Consider the following 17,602-nt stretch of genomic DNA (forward strand, 5'->3'; position numbering starts at 1 on the left):
TCTTGTGGAAAAATTAAAAATGGACCGCGGGCCATAGTTTGGGCACCCCTGGCTTACACAATAGCCAAGGTCTAAAGGCATAGAGAAATAAATTAAGAAAAACATTTGGGTTAGATTAGAGAAGACACTTTGTGGAAACTTGGTCTCAACATCATTCAGTATGACCAACTTCAGATGGTAAGGTAGGCCTCAGGACACCTTAACAGCCCAAAGTGTGCCGGACAATCAATCAAGTTGCCAATAAATGCCAAGTGGACTACAGGACGACAAGATGTTTCCAGTATGTTGTTCAATGAATGAACAAATCATCTTTATTGAGAAATTTCCAGTCTGTCAGAGAGACTGTAGGCAAACATGATGCAGCATTAATTCCTGTTGAGTCTGGTAGCCGAATAAAACACTGAGCGCTAGACCAGGTTGTTGTGATGGATTGCTTAAATCATTAAATCAGAGTGAAGACTGAGTGAAGACTGCATATCTGACAAGGCACATTTGAGGAAGGAAGAATTGAAAAGCTGAATGATTCATTGAAGATTATTAAACAAGGATTTGCATTTGAATTAGTTGTTATGAACAATCTTACCTGGAATATTTACATGTGTTGAGTCCACATTACCGAGTCCTCAGAGTGGAACATGCAATTGAGCTGGTGATCTATTCTGAACCAGCTGATCATACTGGGAGCATTGGAGAAATTGGAACAACTTACTGTGACATTTTTACCAGGCTTCACTTTTAGACCTGAGACAGAGATCACACCTGAAATGCAAACATTTGATAATCGCCAGTTAAATCTGAACATCATTAAAATTCTTCATTGATATTTTCATTGCAATCTGGACTTTTAGTACCTACCCACCCCACAGTGTGCTAAAGCTGTTAGCATCATCATGAGCCTCATTCAGGTAATGATGATATCACTGAGCGTTGCTCAACTAGTGTGGCTCTTGTTCATTTACCCTCAAGTCTCATGTTCCTGTTTTTTTGAAAGATGTCAGTAGAGCTTTGGAACACCCATCTGTCTGTCTGCTTGTCTGTCTGTCTGACTGAGATGAAACAAAACCACAGATATTGTTTTACATGCTTTATAGCGATAGGGCACCATGTCTATGCCTTTTCTACTCTCGGATGCTTTTTTAAAAAAAACATCCGCAGCGTGAGAATCTGCAGTGTGTGGTTGATGCAGAAAGCTGAAGGCCAGACTTTTCCATCACTGTGGTCTGGGTTCTGGTCTGCTGCTCTCAATTGAAATCATTCAAAAATAATCTTTTAAATGCAGGAAATAAAGTTGAGCTGAAGCTGGTTGTAGACTTCTTTGGGTGTGACTTCCACATTGAAACAAAGGAAATGATTTTAAAAATTGATTCATTGTTCTTTACATTTCTACACATCAGGCACGGACACTTGATCACATCAACCACATTCTCAGGAAGGAAAACATCAACTCAAATCTTTCTGTAGATGCATTGCTTAAACAACCATGATGTGACTGCTCTGAGTCTTGGAGAACAGTTGAGGGTTGTAAAAAATCTTTTTTCTCTTTTTATTTTGAATACACAATGAATAGTCTGCCAGGTAGTCTATGTGCCTGGCCAAAAGATGTGTTGTTGCGAGTTTTTGGTCTCAACGGTGGAGCCAGAGAAAGAAATGTTTTAAAAGTAATCCACGATGTTCAAGAGAAAATACTGAGAGGAGGCCCGGGGCCTCGGAAAACTAGATCATACCAGAAACACTTCCAGGAAGGAAGTTGAATTTGATGCATCCTCAAGGGGTGCCCAAACTCCAATACTTGATTCTTTTCTGAAGAAAAGAGCAACTACTCCCATCAGGCCATGAACGCGTAGATGTATACATTTTTATTCTAACTACCATGTACTATTACTGGTTAGTAACATGGGGATTTGAGGGTCAACTGTGAGAACAATGCGTTATCATTTTTGTTCTTAATGGTAGCACTATAGTATCATTCTTGAAGCGACAGAGTACATAACATTTATATTCTGAGCATGTATTCATTTCTTTATGTTTACATCCTCTTTGTATATTCCAAAGTCTATTCGATTTTATCTTATTTTTCTCTGCGTGCTCTTGCTGTTGTTGCACTGTAAATTTCCCTGTGTGGGACAATAAAGGACCTGAATCTGAATCTGAATCTGAATCTGAATGTGACCTGCTGTGCTTTTTTTGACATGAAGGTCTTTGTTGTAGATCTTCAGTGCAGAGCAGAAAAAGCCAAACTTCCTGTGGCTGACACTTCAGTTGCAGTGCAACTCTCCATTACGGAAAATGACGACTCGTTTTAAATGCATTTTTAATTATCACTTTACAGCAGAGCTGAAACAGATTTCAGGACGCGCAAGACAACAAAATTGTTTTGAGCTGTGAACCGTCAAAAACAATATCCCAAAAGAGCTCCACGTTGCGTGATTGTCCCAGGCTTTATCTGGTGGCAGCGTACACAGGGTGTGACTCCGGCTCCTTTTTTGGTGGAGTCCTTCTGCGTCTTTTCACTCTCTGGAATTCTACTGATGAATAGTCAGGGCCCAATTCTATTGATGAATAGTTCAAAGCATCAGGGCCCATGTCCTGCGAAAAAAAAATTAGGGGGGTCAAAATGATGCAGAATTATGGAACAAAATATTTTAGAATGGACTATAGGAGTAGCTCAGACTGTAGGGGACCAGGCTGGGCGTTTGAGGTTCTATGGTTCAAATCCCCTGTGACTTGGATCGTCAACTGACAAGGTGCAGTCTAAGAGCACTGTTGAAGTACCTCTGATCAAGGTAAAATGGATTTCTTCTTACATTTGAAGGGTTTCAGCTAACTTTAACAAACCACTGGTACTGTTGTAAAGGGACACGTGACAAGACAAACAAACACAAGGTGGCTACGTTTATTTGTAACTAAAGTCTGTTTCCACCAAAAAACAGTTTTGTATAACAGTTTTGTAATGACTAATGTTCTACAGTAGATCTTCAGATGTTGCAGTCCTTCCAAAGCTGATACATCTGAGCAATGCTACATTGTGTAGCTGCACTAATATAATCGGTGAATATAACACCTTAATCAGTAAAAAATTACAAATGATTTGTTATCTTTTAGTTACCTTCCAAGAGAAATACTTATGATTAAGTTTACATTTAAACCAATTAATACATTTTTGCTTTAAATTGTAGTCTAATTGAAGCAGATAGCATTTAAAAATTACTAAATTGTCTGAAATTACCTCATTTGTCGTGGCAGTGCTGTCTTTAGAAGTACCATGAAAGAAATCAGAAAATTGGTTAAAAAAATATTAGGAAATACAGACCAAATCAACCCAAAAGATCCTAAGTACCTATCTGAAGCTTCCAGATTTTGACAACTAGACCAGTGATGACTCCAATCAGGGCAGTTATCAGAGCGCCCAAAATAAGCGGTATCACCATTATTCCTCCATTAGATTTTTCTACGAGAGGTGATTAAATATAATGATTTTTAAAAAATTGTTTTGACAGCTCTTGTAAAGCACACGTCTGTGTGGTATTCTATTGGAAGATAAAATCAATGTAAAGCAATCTTACCTTTAACCATAAGAGATGTTGCACTGCAAATTACTGGGTATCTATTTTCTCTATAGCCACAAAAGTACAACCCCGAGTCAGAGAAATCCACTCCTTTGATCGTGAGTATAAGGGTGGTGGAATTGGACGACATGTTAAATTTTCCATTTTGGAACCTTTCATAGAGTCTGACTTCAGAATCGGGCCTGCTCATTGAGGCGACGTTGCTGGCGTCGGAACCGTCGGTCAATTTGAACCAGAAAATATTTAATGGTCCGATGGAGAAGTTGGTGCACTGCAGACTGATGTCGTCACCGACCTCAACACATGCAGTGTGAAAAGTACAGGCTGAGAAAGACACTGAGAAAAGAAAACACCGTAATCCAACTGGATCCACATTAAGCAAAGAAAAGGATAAGAATGAACATTCAAGAGAACAAATATTTAAACTTACTGAATGTTGAGATCAAAGCTGTTATCAAAGTGATGTTGGTCATTGTTCTACCAGGAGGACTGAAGTGATACAGGAACTGAACGGTGCTACAGTAAAAGTGGTTGTGCGTCATGAGGAGGTTGGGCTGTTCTTTTCTTCTATCTGCTCAGACTGACAATATAAATGCTTTTATGAAACCCTGAAAATGTTATTATTGTACCACATTATTGATATTATATTTTAGTCAATCTGGAACTTGGAACACTGCCAGCTTTGACGTATAGAGGGGCACAATTTAACTGGACTAAACATCTGCAGGTTATCTTTTGTAGCTACCATTAGTCATGATGGCTGTTAAGCCAATCCCACCTTCGAACTTTTGCTGTTTCTCAAGATAAATCCTGTAAAACTCCATCAGTAGCCATTAAACTACTGTTGCTAAGTCTGCAAGGTGCCAAGTACACTCACAATTTCCTGGAAATGTAATTGCTCTGCCCTTTATTATCAAGTTTGCATCAGACGTGACTTGTGGGACATCTAAGAACCCCACAATGCATTTCACCTCAGCCAGCTTCAGCAGTAGAAATGATGGAAGGCATGATTGAAAGAATGGCGAGTGGTTCCCATCACAACATCAAAATCCTGGTAAAACCTGGGTTACAACCTCCACCACACTTGCTGGCTAAGCTGTTAACCTTTTGTTTTAATTTAGTTTCATCTACCTTTTTGGGCACTCTTCCCCAGACATCTAGGATCCAGAAGAAGCCAAACAACATGCAGATCTTCCTAATGACTTGCAAAAGAAAAGGCTGCTGTCATTTTTTTTTTGTCAGAAAATGAGAAACAGCTGTTGAACTCTCTTATTCCTTCAACTGATGTTGTTCAACGGTGCCTTAAGAGAACCGGCTGGTCATTCACTAGCTGATGCAGCAGTACAACAGATCCCCCTGTTGAGCTTGTCTCGTGATGACAATTAAGAGGCGTAGGTCTGTGCAGGGACATGTTATTTTAGTGTGTTCATTAAGCAATTGATAATTTAGTGAACGTCCCAGTGCCATTTGTTAACTTTGCTAAGGAGGTTAAATGATAGCAGCAGTTTGTCTTGCTAAAGAGTTTCATTTTAATGAAATTTTCAGGACATGTTGGCAATGAGGAAATGACCTGCTTGGTGGAGGTCTGTCCTCTCCAAGTGCTTTTTTTTTGTAGTTAGTTTCTGTGTTTATTTTATTTACCGTGTTATCCCACACTGATAGCGATCTTTTCATGTTTCCTGTTGCCAACCGTGTGTGCTCTCCTTTCAACGCTCTTGCACAGTGAAACGAGAGAAATCCCATCCAAAAGCAGGACAAACCCTAAATCGGAACCTTTTGCCATAAATGTCAATTCATTTCAGTTCAATTCAGCTTTATTTGTTTACAGAATTTGTTACAGACTCTCGGTGCTTTACAGAAAAACCCTGTATATCTGACCCCCAAACAAGCAATAATAACAGGAAGAAAAACAGGACCAGATTCACATGTGGGATCAGAGTGGAAAGTTTAATCTTAATCTAAAGTAGAGAAGGTGTCAGTGTCTTTGGACAAGGAGCTGGTTCCACAGCAGGCACCCATTCTACTTTTAAACACTCTGGAACCTCCAGTGAAGCATCACCCTGGATGACTCCGGAAGCTGTCTATTGAATGTATCATGCACTACCCAATATATACCTATTTGCTGTTTAGGTCATTTTAAACAATTTCAGATAGAAAACTTTCTGGTGCAGCTGCATCTAACATATGAGACAGAAAGCATTGCTTACACCAGGGGTGTCCAAACGTGCCACATACAGTACATAAAAATATAAGAGGGGCTAGGCCACTTACTAGAAATTAGGTATATCGCCTTAACTTTAGTGTACTAAAGTTAGAATAATTAATTAAAAGTGGTCAAATATGTTATTGTTGAATATAATTAAAGACAAAACTGCCTTCAACACAGCTTTCCATAAATGGCTCTTTAATGAGTTATTCAGAAAAAGCTTTGGTAGCTCATTCCCAGAACAGCGGCCTCAGATTTCTTCTTAGACAGAGGATTTACAGTCCAGAGAAAAAAACAAAGGGGAAAATGTAACTGGTAAATTTCAAGCTTGTTATTTAAGATGTCTGTGTAGATTCTCAATAATCAGGTCATGCCAAAAATCCGGACAAATGTCACTTGATCAAGGAGTAAATCTGCATCAGATGAGATGAGCTGCTTTTGCATGTACAGTGTGTGTGCTTTGGACAGCGGTGTGTACTCTGGGTTAGCAAGAAAAACAAATAAGAAAGTGGTGCGCTAAAGCAGGGTTTGTCCCTGGTAGAGCAACTGCCTTGATGTCAACAGTAGCTCCCTCTGGTGTTAAAACTAAGAAGTGCAACACACAAGCAAAAGTTGAAGTGCGGGCCATATTCTATTCTATTTATAAAATGTCTTGCGGAAAAATTAAAATTAAAAATGGACCAAGGGCCGCACTTGGCCCACGGGCCGTAGTTTGGGCACCCCTGGCTTACACAATAGCCAAGGTCTAAAGGCATAGAGAAATAAATTAAGAAAAACATTGGGGTTAGATTAGAGAAGACACTTTGTGGAAACTTGGTCTCAACATCATTCAGCATGACCAACTTCAGATGGTAAGGTAGGCCTCAGGACACCTTAACAGCCCAAGGTGTGCCGGACGATCAATCAAGTTGCCAATAAATGCCAAGTGGACTACAGGACGACAAGATGTTTCCAGTATGTTGTTCAATGAATGAACAAATCATCTTTATTGAGAAATTTCCAGTCTGTCAGAGAGACTGTAGGCAAACATGATGCAGCATTAATTCCTGTTGAGTCTGGTAGCCGAATAAATAACATTTGGTTCTGCATCTCTTCTTTGTCTTCCTTGTTTTGGTTGAAAAGCTACTGTTGCATATTTTAACTCCTCGATCTCCTCAAAATCGTTCCTCTACAAAAAGAGAGGATTGTTATAGTTCTTGATGATTATTATCTCTGGGTGGTTGATTGAGCCCAAAAAAACAATAAACTCTGACTTACCTCCAATGTTGTAGGAGTCTTTTGGGGTTTATGAGCTGTTACAGAAGCATCACAACTGGAGTTTAGCACATTGCTAGCAAAATGAATTTGAAATGCTTTTCAGCAAGAGCAAAAAAAAAAAAAACCTCTCTGAAGTTTCCTCAGTTTCACAATCAAGCCAATAATGATCATCAGAAGGAAGGTGGAGAGACAGCCCATACATATCATTGGAAGACTGTCAAGTTTTTCTGGAAGACAGTTGATAAATGATTAATCTTTTCCTTTCCATTTGATAATTCATGTGCTTGACAATCCATTCGTTAGCAAGATTTTTTTCTTAATGGAAATCTTACCACCATGGGTGTGGTTGTCCTTTTCATATGATTCGTTGTCCCCTTTTAAATAAATGAAGACACATTCAGCTTCCAATTTATCAGTTGGGGAATTCTTTAGACATCATCTTACCCTTAATATTCAATTGCACTCCTGTAAAATACAGAAGTCCTTCTGTGTAAAACCCACAGAAGTAAGATCCTGAGTCAGACACATCCACTTGAGTGATGTTGAGAAAGACGGAGGAATTTGTAACTCCCATTACAAATTTTCCACTTTTGTAGCCTTCGCAGTATCCAGGTTTGGCCCCATCTTCGATCATGACAGAGACGCAGACAGCATTGGTTCCACTGACCCATTTGAACCAGAAAGTCAGGCAACTCTGCTGACAAATTCTGGAGCAGGTTAGCGTTGCTTCTTTTCCTGGCTGTGAGTCCACGGTCTTAACGCGGAGCGCTGAGACAGAAACCCTGGCTGAAGTGACGGGAGCACGAGCACAGGCAGTAAACACGTTTATCAGTAAATAGTCTAAACAAAATTCAAGATCAATACTCACCGAGGGCACAGATACTCAGTAAGGCGACCAGGCGCTTCATGCTGTTGCTCAACGATGTCCAACAACTTAACTGTGGCCCCTTCATGCACTTTCAGTGTGAGGAGGCGGTGCTGTTGTTTCAAACATGTCAAATACAACACATTGAATACAAATTAAAAAAAATAATAAAAAAATCACATACCATATCTTTTAAAATGACCTTAATAACAAAATAAGCAACTCTGAAATACATGTAATAATGCATTTTTGAACTTTCTGAATGAAATAACCTATTTATCCCGTAGGTAGAACCAGATATAGGATGTTGAACAGAATGGCAAGACAGTAAAAGAAGCACATTGGCCATGCTACTATCTCAAAATTATCAGTATTATAAAGAAAGAATTATCACGCAGAGTAGGGAACAGAGGCAACTGCAGTGGAGGAGCTGTGTGGTTGAGCCATGTGACTGCCTTTAATCTGAGAGAAGGGAGTAGAACACAGGTGAACAGTGCATAATAATACATCGTGTGGCATTACAAGTAAAATCCACCACCACAACGTAAATGAGATAATTGATATTGTGCTTGTATTATAAAAATTGCTTTAAAAACAACATGGAGAATGCAGTCATTAACTTAACGTAAATGATAACAATTAAATAAATAACAACCAGGCAAGCTGTTGCAATATACCATCAGCATTCTCAGAAGGCTTCACTCCTCAGATGTGAAGAGATTTAACAGAGGAACTGAGGAAACCCATCTGTAATCCAATATGACTGCAGCTATGGCTGTACATTACTGCGCATGTGAGCTGAGAACATCAGGATTGCAAAGGTTCCACCTTTAGGCGTATCGCTGTTTTGAATGCAATTCAGTTTGATCAGAAAAATCACAGCTCTACCATGTCATATTTAAATCATATTGGATTATAAATAACGAGCTTTAAAATTTCAGTTTAGTTTTGTTCAAAACCTGCAGTCAGTATATATAAAGTGAAGGGTGCTATAGAGAGACCACTGAAAGGTGCTAATGTTTTTCCAGCCACATTGGTATTGGTGGCTAGCTCTCTGATACAGCAGGAAACCAGTCTCTGATCGGTTGCTCTTTAGTTTCACACCTTCTTTTTCCAAGACAATGCATGCTTAGAAACGGTATCAGAAATTTTCTGTTGCTGTCAACTTTTTTTTAAGCAGACTGCCACACACACTTTCTTTTGAATGCATCTAAAATACGTGGTGGATAGTGTGCAGAGGAAATTTGTGTTTGTGTTTTTTTCCACAAGCATGCACAGCATGCTAAGTTGAAGCCTGTCTTGATTATGCTTTTTTCCCCCTCCCTTCTCGTTGAAGTTATCATGGTCAAATTCATTTGGGAGCTCTGCCGTTTAAGTTTTTTTTAGGTGCAGGTCATAGGTGAAGCTTAACAAAATGCACAAGAGGACATTATTAAAGAACAAATGCAAGGGTGACTGCCCCTTGCCTAACCCATACATGCTAACATTGATAGCTGGAAAAACTAGCTCATGAATTCCTGATACTATGGATCAGTTGTTCATCAAAAGTGAAACCGCCGCTTTTATCTGTAAGCTTCCTCCATAGGATGTCTGGGCTCCCCCTGGGGGGTAGAGACATTGCTCCCAAAATTAGAGGAACACTTTGAAAACACATCAGATCTAAAGGATGGGGGAATGATCTTGAATCTCTTTCCTGATAATAAAAAAAAAAGTAGGTCAGATCAGATCAGAATCAGAAGCAGATTTATTGCCATTGTTCATGTAATACACAGTATTACACAAGCTAGGAATTTGTCTTGGTGTGACGCTGCGACATTCAACATAAAGAAGACAACACTAGAATAAGATAAATAAAATAAGACATATATACAGTATATATATAAATAGTAAGAAATAGTGCAGGTCAATGCAGGAGTAATGTATTGTGATGTATTAGTAACAAAATGATGCCACATAATTTGATATAAATGAAAATGATCACCCTATAGAGGGGGGAAATCAAAGACACCCCAAAAATAAAAGTGAAAAAATGATGCAGCAGAGTGGTCCATTTTGCCAAAATGTCATTGTAGCAACTCACAATGATTCTCAGTAGTTTGTGTGGCCCCCACGTGCTTGTACGCATGCCTGACAATGTCGGGGCTCCTAATGAGACGGCAAATGGTGTCCTGGGGGATCTCCTCCCAGATCTGACCCAGGGCATCACTGAGCTCCTGGACAGTCTGAAGATTAACCTGGTGGCGCCGGATGGACCTAAACATAATGTCCCAGAGGTGTTCTATTGGGTTTAGGTCAGGTGAACGTGGGGGCCAGTCATTGGCATCAATTCCTTCATCCTCCAGGAACTGCCTGCATACTCTAGCCACATGAGGTCGGGCATTGTCGTGGACCAGGAGGAACCCAGGTCCCACTGCACCAGCATCACTGACCCACCACCAAACCGGTCATGCTGAATGATGTTGCAGGCAGCATAATGTTCTCCACGGCATCTGCAGACGCTTTCACATCTGTTGCATGTGCTCAGGTTGAACCTGCTCTCATCGGTGAAGAGCACAGGGCACCAGTGGCGTAGTTGCCAATTCTGGTGGTCTATGGCAAATGCCAATCGAGTTCCACGGTGCTGGGCAGTGAGCAAAGGGCCCACTACAGGACGTCGGGCCCTCAGGCCACCCACATGAAGCCTTTTTCTGATTGTTTGGTCAGAAACATTCGCACCAGTGGCCTGCTGGAGGTCATTTTGTAGGGCTCTGGCAGTGTTCATCCTGTTCCTCCTTGCACAAAGGAGCAGATACCGATCCTGCCGAAGGTTTAAGGACCTTCTACGGCCCTGTCCAGCTCTACTGGAGTAACTACCTGTCTCCTGGAATCTCCTCCATGCTCTTGAGACTGTGCTGGGAGACACAGCAAACCTTCTTGCAACGGCACGTATTGATGTGCCACCCTGGAGGAGTTGGACTACTTGTGCAACCTCTGTAGCGTCCAGGTACCGCACCATGCTATCAACAGAGATGTTGATCCAAGCCAAATGAATAACTACAGCAGTAGTAAGTGAGTCAGAAAAAATCAGCCAAAAGAGATGAGGAGGGAAAAAAAGTATCAACCTCAACCTGGAAAGCCATTCCTGTTTTGGGGGCCGTCTCCATGTTACCCCTCTGATGCACCTGTTGTTGATTTCATTAACAACAAAGCAGCAGAAACTGATTAACAACCCCCTCTGCCACTTAACTGACCAGATCAATATCCCAGAAGTTTGACTGATAGGTTGCTATACTCTGATTAAAAAGTGTTCCTCTAATTTTTTTTGAGCAGTGTAGAAAACATGACTGATTTCAAGAAAAGAAAAGCTTTATTCAGCCAAAGGTTCTTTTGAGGAGATCAGACGGAACAGATGGACAAGTCCAAATCGGCATGCGGGATATTGAAAAAAGAAAGCTCTTGTAAACTAGGTCAGATGTGAAATCTAATAGGAGGAATGAATTCTGCTGATAAGATGGACTCCAATGGAAAAAAATGAGTGGTTTGTAAAATAACTTTATTAAGCCAAAGGTTGTTATCATGTAATCACTCAGAACAGACAGGCAAGTCCAAATCAAGGATAACCCTGGAGAGCAATAGTTTGTAGATTTTAAAACAATCTTCCACAAAAAGGAAGGGAAAGTGGGTTTTTACACCCCTGCTGATAGGAGGTGACAGGTGAGTACAATTGGGGAAGGAGAGGAAATAGAAAGACAAGAAAAACAGACATAGGCCATTTCTTAAAATGAATACCTCTTGGGCCTTGTGGTTTGAAACATCTTGTGAAACATCATCAGTCTCCAACTAATTATGACTCCAATTCAAAGTTCACAACTCCTCAGTTAGTGTACTCGCTTGCTTTGAAAACAGGAAGTAGTTTGGTATTTTCGCTTTGATTGAGTTTGGCAGCAAACCAGCATGATGAAGGTGTTGTTCAGTAGCTCACAGCCCTTCTTGCAGGAAAATAAATGATGCGCATTTCCAACTGGTCTCACAGAGCCGTCTTGTTCCTTACAGGCTTCAGAAAAAAACAGATATTCCAGAGTTGAGATCATTAAGGTTGAGATCCCGTAAAAGTCTGCAGGAAATGGCATGTTACAACTGCATAACTTCAAAATCAGAAAACTTATGGAAATCTCCCAAAACCCAGTCAGACCAGCCAGGCTCTGACGGTAGTAGTTCTGTATGGCTTGAAGGAGGACTACTAAAAGATTATATGTTACTGAGGATACTAGCTGAATTGCATATTTAAACAGACTTGAAAAGAAATTGGAACAATCAGTCGAAGGTAACTGTGAAAGAGGTGTAGGCTATGTAGAGAAAATGTTAACTAGTGAGGTTTAATTTTGATTATCTTACAGCATTACATCAATTTAGATATCACAGTTAGGCAAAATTACAGTACAGAAGCTCTGTAAAATGTAATACAACCATAAAAATAATTTATACTGTAGAAGCCACTGATATAATTCTATAGTAAATGTTTAAGCATATTGCAGAGGCAGAAACTGTAAATGAATGAAACTGAAATGGTTCAGTGAGAAGAAGATCTTACTTTGGTGGGAATCATTCTTCTGGTCCTGCTTAACTTGTCATCTTCACCATCTTTCAGAAAAGAAAAAGATGGGATTAAAATATGTTTCATATACTCCAACAACTAAGACAATAGATAATAATCTTACCTCGAAATTGTGTAACATTTAAAAATGTCACCGTAGAGAATTCAATACATTTGTGTGTGTACATTCCACAGAAATAGTCTAGAGTCCAGAATCAGATAAATCTGCTTGCATGATGTGAACAAAAAGAGTTGAGATGTTGGAAGTCAATTTAAATGAATAATGGGTTTACCTTGATTGCCCTCTTGCTGTGGGACATTTCTCACAGCTATGGCAAGAGATAAAAATGTGTTTAAAAGCAAGTATCTTGGCTTGGATTAAACAATTATAGGGTGTAACCTACCACTCTTGGGGTTTTTGACTTTGAATGCCAGAGCGATGATGATTATTGTGAGGAGAATGCAAAGACCACTCAAAATAATATTTAGTTTTGGTGACGTGTCACTGCACTGGTCTGAAATTAAATAAAAGGTAAAAGGCCTTTAAATGTTTTCAAGTAAAATTACTTTCTCCAAAGAAATCTGAAAAGTGAACCTCAAACAAATCTTACTCTGAGATTCGTTGAGATCGTTTAACTTGTCATCTTCACCATCTTTAACAAAAAAAGATGTGATCAAAATACTCTTCACTTATTACAAAAACAAGTAAGACAATAGATAATAATCTTACCTTGAAATTGTGTAACATTTAAAAATGTCACCGCAGAGAGTTCAATACATTTGTGTGTGTATATTCCACAGAAATAGAGTCCGGAATCAGATAAATCTGCTCGCATGATGTGAACAAAAAGAGTTGAGATGTTGGAAGTCATTTCAAATTTAGTTTTATCAAATCCAGGGCAGATTAGAGCTTTCTGTGTAGGGATGAACATTGATGCGATGGCATTGGGCTTGGTTCTGTTGACCAGTCTGAACCACATGCTCTGACCTTGCTCTGTAGAAGTATTGGAACAGGCCAGGGTGACATCTTCACCCTGGCGAACCTCCACAGTCTCAGGGCCAGAGCCTGAGATGAAAATCCAGCCTGAAACAGAAAACAGGCTCATTGTGAGTGGCTGTCACATTAAGCCGCAATACTTCAAAATCAGATCTATGAAAACCCATTAATGAGTTGAAAATAAAGATTGATTTTAAAAGCTAACACTGCAATCGCTAGACCGTACTCACTCAGACTGCAGAGTAGAGCTGTGAACAAGTCCAACCTCTTCATTGTGATTCTACAACTGTGGCTCAGCCAGGCCACTTTTATCAGTGACACTGGAGCCGCTGATGGAAATGGGTGGGGTAGCAAACCAAGCATGTTCTTCAACATTCATGGTAGCATGGAGGCCTTTAGCTGATCTCCAGGAGGCGCTATGGTCTCTTTGTCTCTGATCATACAATTTTCAAGACCAAGTCAAATAGTCAGCTCAGATATTGTGCAGCACCCACAAGCTTCCAGGCCTCTGGTAGGGACTCGTGCTTGAAGAGGGGGAGACAATTTTCCCAGTATTGGATAAATAAACTTTTATCTCTTCAAATTTAATTTTATCTTATCTTATATTGAAGTAGATGTATTTCAGGTTTATAGTTATTGAGTTGCTGTTATCACTGATACTTAGAATATAGGCTAAAGCCACCCTGAAAAGTATCATTATGCCAATTTTGTGGAAAATTAATGCTCCCTGTTTTTCAAGCATTTTTCCCCACTTGCATGGAAATTGTGAGAGTGGAGCTGAAACTAATGAACATCTAGGCCAGGGGTGGCCAACCAGTCATTTTTTACTGTGTTACCGCAAAGAGCCACATCATACACGTGGGCACACATGAACATCACCTCATCCCTTCCTCACACACACAGACCTCTGCTTAGCCAGATTTATTGTAAATGTCACACACAAACATGATAATGACAGAATTTGACTTCTACAGACCACGGGCCAGTCATTTTCAACAATGAACATTGTGTGCACTGCCTCACACACACAAACTCTCAATTCAACTAAGTCCACAAACAAAAATATAATAATTAAAATATCTTTTTTTCTCTTACTATGCATGTTGCTTTGTGGGACTTCTGGCATTCCTTGCTTTGAACAATCCTCTTCAAATCTGGCTTGTATTCAGTTGCTGCCACGCAGTCAGAACAGATCGATGCTTTGATTTCACGTGTTTCAGGGTAGAAAACACAGACTCGCAGACGTATGTTGACTCAAATATTGACAGTATCTAAAGCGCAGCCCGTTTGACATTGGGGTATTTTTCCATTGGCACACTTTTCCAGAACTCAGTGGCCCCTTCCCTTAAAGCAGGTTTCAGTTGGTGCTCCTCACAAAGATTGATCATCTCCAACTCAGCTGCAGCCTAACCTGTGACTAGCGGGGCTTTCAAACCGTGCGTCTCCACATTAAAAGGGGCAGCGAGGAATGCAATCGGTGCCCTTTTCAATTGTAGATCACGGAAGCGAGTCACGAAGCTTCCGTGCAGGTTTTCTCGTTTGGCTGTGCATTTTTTCCTGCCATTTTGAAGGCGAACTTGACACTAATTATTTACTCAAAAGATCTCGTCCCTACTGAGAAACTTTGCGGTATTTTCATCTAACGCGCATGCGCTTTTGGCGAACGTACCGTATTGAACTCAAGCCAAACGAACACGCACATTAAAAAAACACAAACCCAAACTTCGATATGAACGTTAGAGCCGCATGAAACCAGGCAAAAGCCGCATGCGGCTCGGCCAGGCCTGATCTAGGCACACAGATGGCTAGTCTCTGGATAACTGTTAGAAGTTATTCAGGTTTTCATGGTGCATTCTGTCACTTGTGTTCCATGTTGTCCTTCCTATGAGATGGTTCATTTTTTCCACTCATGCATGCCATTATTTAATTCACTGCAGGTTTCTTGTTGATGACCTTATTGTAAAACACAAAATGTCGCAATAGAAAAATGAAAGTTGGCCGCTTCCTGTGACACACTAGTGGTGCGTCTCCCTCGGCCATTATAGAAGCAAAGACAAACATTCCACCTAAGAAACATACCTAACGAGATAAACATGGTAGCTTTTTGACTCGCTACAGCATTTGCACATACATTATAAATCATGTTCAGATTGACATGAAAACTGATCCCAGTTGAAGCTACAGTTCATCTGGTGGCTGCATAAATGACAGTTGGTTCCTGCTCACTCTTTGATGCACGTGTGAGGTTTCTCTTCGGCTTTGGCCGAAATGTAAGAGCTGCGTAGTTGATGTTATCCAAGCCCAAATCCTGTAAATCACAGGATTTTTATTTACACATAAGTAATGAGTGCAGTAACGGCTGTGTTCAAATAAAGTCACTTTACTCGAACTGTTTTTAAACACAATGACTGACTTGCAGGTCAGTTATTGTGTTTAAAATATCAACTTTTTGGGACTCATTTAACTGTAACAAGAAGCAACAGCATGGGCTGAAGTTGTCTTATTGAGCGGGGGAAAAAACAAAAACAAATTGCATTGTGGTGATTTAAAAACAAACTATTTGCTGCAAAATCAGGTCGAGTGGATTCTTAAAACCAATGCACTGCATACTTCAATGGCAAGTTTTTCAATGATAAATGGGCTTACCTTGATTGCCTCTTGCTGTGGGACATTTCTCACAGCTATGGCAAGAGATAAAAATGTGTTTAAAAGCAAGTATTTTAGCTTGGATTAAACAATTATAGGGTGTAACCTACCACTCTTGAGGTTTTTGACTTTGAATGCCAGAGCGATGATGATTATTGTGAGGAGAATGCAAAGACCACTCAAAATAATATTTAGTTTTGGTGAACTGTCACTGCACTGGTCTGAAATTAAATAAAAGGTAAAAGGCCTTTAAATGTTTTCAAGTAAAATTACTTTCTCCAAAGAAATCTGAAAAGAGAACCTCTAAAACAAATCTTACTCTGAGATTCGTTGAGATCATTTAACTTGTCATCTTCACCATCTTTAACAAAAAAAGATGTGATCAAAATTCTCTTCTCTTATTAGAAAAACAACTAAGACAATAGATAATAATCTTACCTTGAAATTGTGTAACATTTAAAAATGTCACCGCAGAGAGTTCAATACATTTGTGTGTGTATATTCCACAGAAATAGAGTCCAGAATCAGATAAATCTGCTCGCATGATGTGAACAAAAAGAGTTGAGATGTTGGAAGTCATATTAAATTTACTTTTATCAAATCCAGGGCAGATTAGAGCTTTCTGTGTAGGGATGAACATTGATGCGATGGCATTGGGCTTGGTTCTGTTGACCAGTCTGAACCAAATGCTCTGACTTTGCTCTGTAGAAGTATTGGAACAGGCCAGGGTGACATCTTCACCCTGGCGAACCTCCACAGTCTCAGGGCCAGAGCCTGAGATGAAAATCCAGCCTGAAACAGAAAACAGGCTCATTGTGAGTGGCTGTCACATTAAGCAGCAATATTTCAAAATCAGATCTATGAAAACCCATTAATGAGTTGAAAATAAAGATTGATTTTAAAAGCTAACACTGCAATCGCTAGACCGTACTCACTCAGACTGCAGAGTAGAGCTGTGAACAAGTCCAACCTCTTCATTGTGATTCTACAACTGTGGCTCAGCCAGGCCACTTTTATCAGTGACAAACGGGCCGTTGATGGAAATGGGTGGGGTATTATCATATTAATGCAACGAAGGTTGTACATCATACTTAAGATATTTGTAACTGATGTTAGTATATGATGATTAAACAGAACAGATTTTTGCATATAGTACTAGTTTTACTTAAAAACAAAACAAAAAAAGAACTTGATGTTTATTGGAAATGAATAATGTTGGGTTTTACTCGACCATCTGTCAAAAACTGCTTGACCTAGATGAAGATGTGGCCTGGAGGATGCTGCCATGAGTGCATTTTTAACTATTCTACTTAAAAATTGTTCAACTTATCAACTCGTATCTAAGACCACGGTTGACAGGAAGGCAGTGACAAATTTTCCAGTTGGTAAACCTCACGTCTCACCTTACATCCTTGACAGTACTTTAAGAGTGAAGTTGTTTCACACCAGCAGCATAAAATTTCCATCTCAGTTAACACCACCTTTTCTGAAC

The 17,602-nt window shown here is 39.8% G+C and overlaps 4 protein-coding genes across 9 annotated transcripts; all 4 read right to left on the reverse strand.

Moving 5' to 3' along the window:
- Positions 1-2,294: 2,294 nt before the first annotated feature.
- Positions 2,295-4,822, reverse strand: LOC101076419 (uncharacterized). The gene is made up of 6 exons (XM_029840404.1): positions 4,698-4,822; positions 3,997-4,146; positions 3,564-3,902; positions 3,338-3,448; positions 3,227-3,249; positions 2,295-2,586 (listed from the first exon to the last, which is right to left on the reverse strand). Exons 2-6 carry the CDS (start codon positions 4,106-4,108, stop codon positions 2,440-2,442), a joined length of 732 nt encoding a protein of 243 aa, XP_029696264.1. The 5' UTR covers positions 4,109-4,146; positions 4,698-4,822; the 3' UTR covers positions 2,295-2,439.
- A 1,898-nt stretch (positions 4,823-6,720) lies between these two features.
- LOC101067077 (uncharacterized) lies at positions 6,721-7,954 on the reverse strand. The gene is made up of 6 exons (XM_029840405.1): positions 7,898-7,954; positions 7,474-7,815; positions 7,362-7,403; positions 7,155-7,256; positions 7,030-7,064; positions 6,721-6,940 (listed from the first exon to the last, which is right to left on the reverse strand). Exons 1-6 carry the CDS (start codon positions 7,935-7,937, stop codon positions 6,812-6,814), a joined length of 690 nt encoding a protein of 229 aa, XP_029696265.1. The 5' UTR covers positions 7,938-7,954; the 3' UTR covers positions 6,721-6,811.
- A 3,455-nt stretch (positions 7,955-11,409) lies between these two features.
- Positions 11,410-14,611, reverse strand: LOC105419087 (uncharacterized). Of its 6 annotated transcripts, XM_029840821.1 has the most exons (9): positions 14,560-14,611; positions 13,695-13,897; positions 13,198-13,551; positions 13,079-13,120; positions 12,872-12,982; positions 12,761-12,796; positions 12,592-12,669; positions 12,465-12,514; positions 11,410-11,927 (listed from the first exon to the last, which is right to left on the reverse strand). In XM_029840821.1, the coding sequence occupies exons 2-9, from the start codon at positions 13,837-13,839 to the stop codon at positions 11,901-11,903; spliced, it is 843 nt and encodes a 280-aa protein (XP_029696681.1). In that variant the 5' UTR covers positions 13,840-13,897; positions 14,560-14,611; the 3' UTR covers positions 11,410-11,900. The 6 variants fall into 6 exon arrangements, 5 of the variants coding, with proteins under 5 accessions (XP_029696681.1, XP_029696683.1, XP_029696680.1 ...); XM_029840823.1 differs by lacking the exon at positions 13,695-13,897 and having other exon boundaries at positions 14,560-14,603; XM_029840820.1 differs by lacking the exon at positions 14,560-14,611 and having other exon boundaries at positions 13,695-14,384.
- Positions 14,612-14,748: 137 nt separating this feature from the next.
- LOC101072975 (uncharacterized) lies at positions 14,749-17,126 on the reverse strand. The gene is made up of 6 exons (XM_003979576.3): positions 17,046-17,126; positions 16,549-16,902; positions 16,430-16,471; positions 16,221-16,331; positions 16,111-16,145; positions 14,749-15,772 (listed from the first exon to the last, which is right to left on the reverse strand). The coding sequence occupies exons 1-6, from the start codon at positions 17,086-17,088 to the stop codon at positions 15,650-15,652; spliced, it is 708 nt and encodes a 235-aa protein (XP_003979625.2). The 5' UTR covers positions 17,089-17,126; the 3' UTR covers positions 14,749-15,649.
- Positions 17,127-17,602: the final 476 nt, after the last annotated feature.

Source organism: Takifugu rubripes, chromosome 8 (genome assembly GCF_901000725.2).
Source record: "Takifugu rubripes chromosome 8, fTakRub1.2, whole genome shotgun sequence".
In the NCBI taxonomy this organism is placed as follows: Eukaryota; Metazoa; Chordata; class Actinopteri; order Tetraodontiformes; family Tetraodontidae; genus Takifugu; species Takifugu rubripes.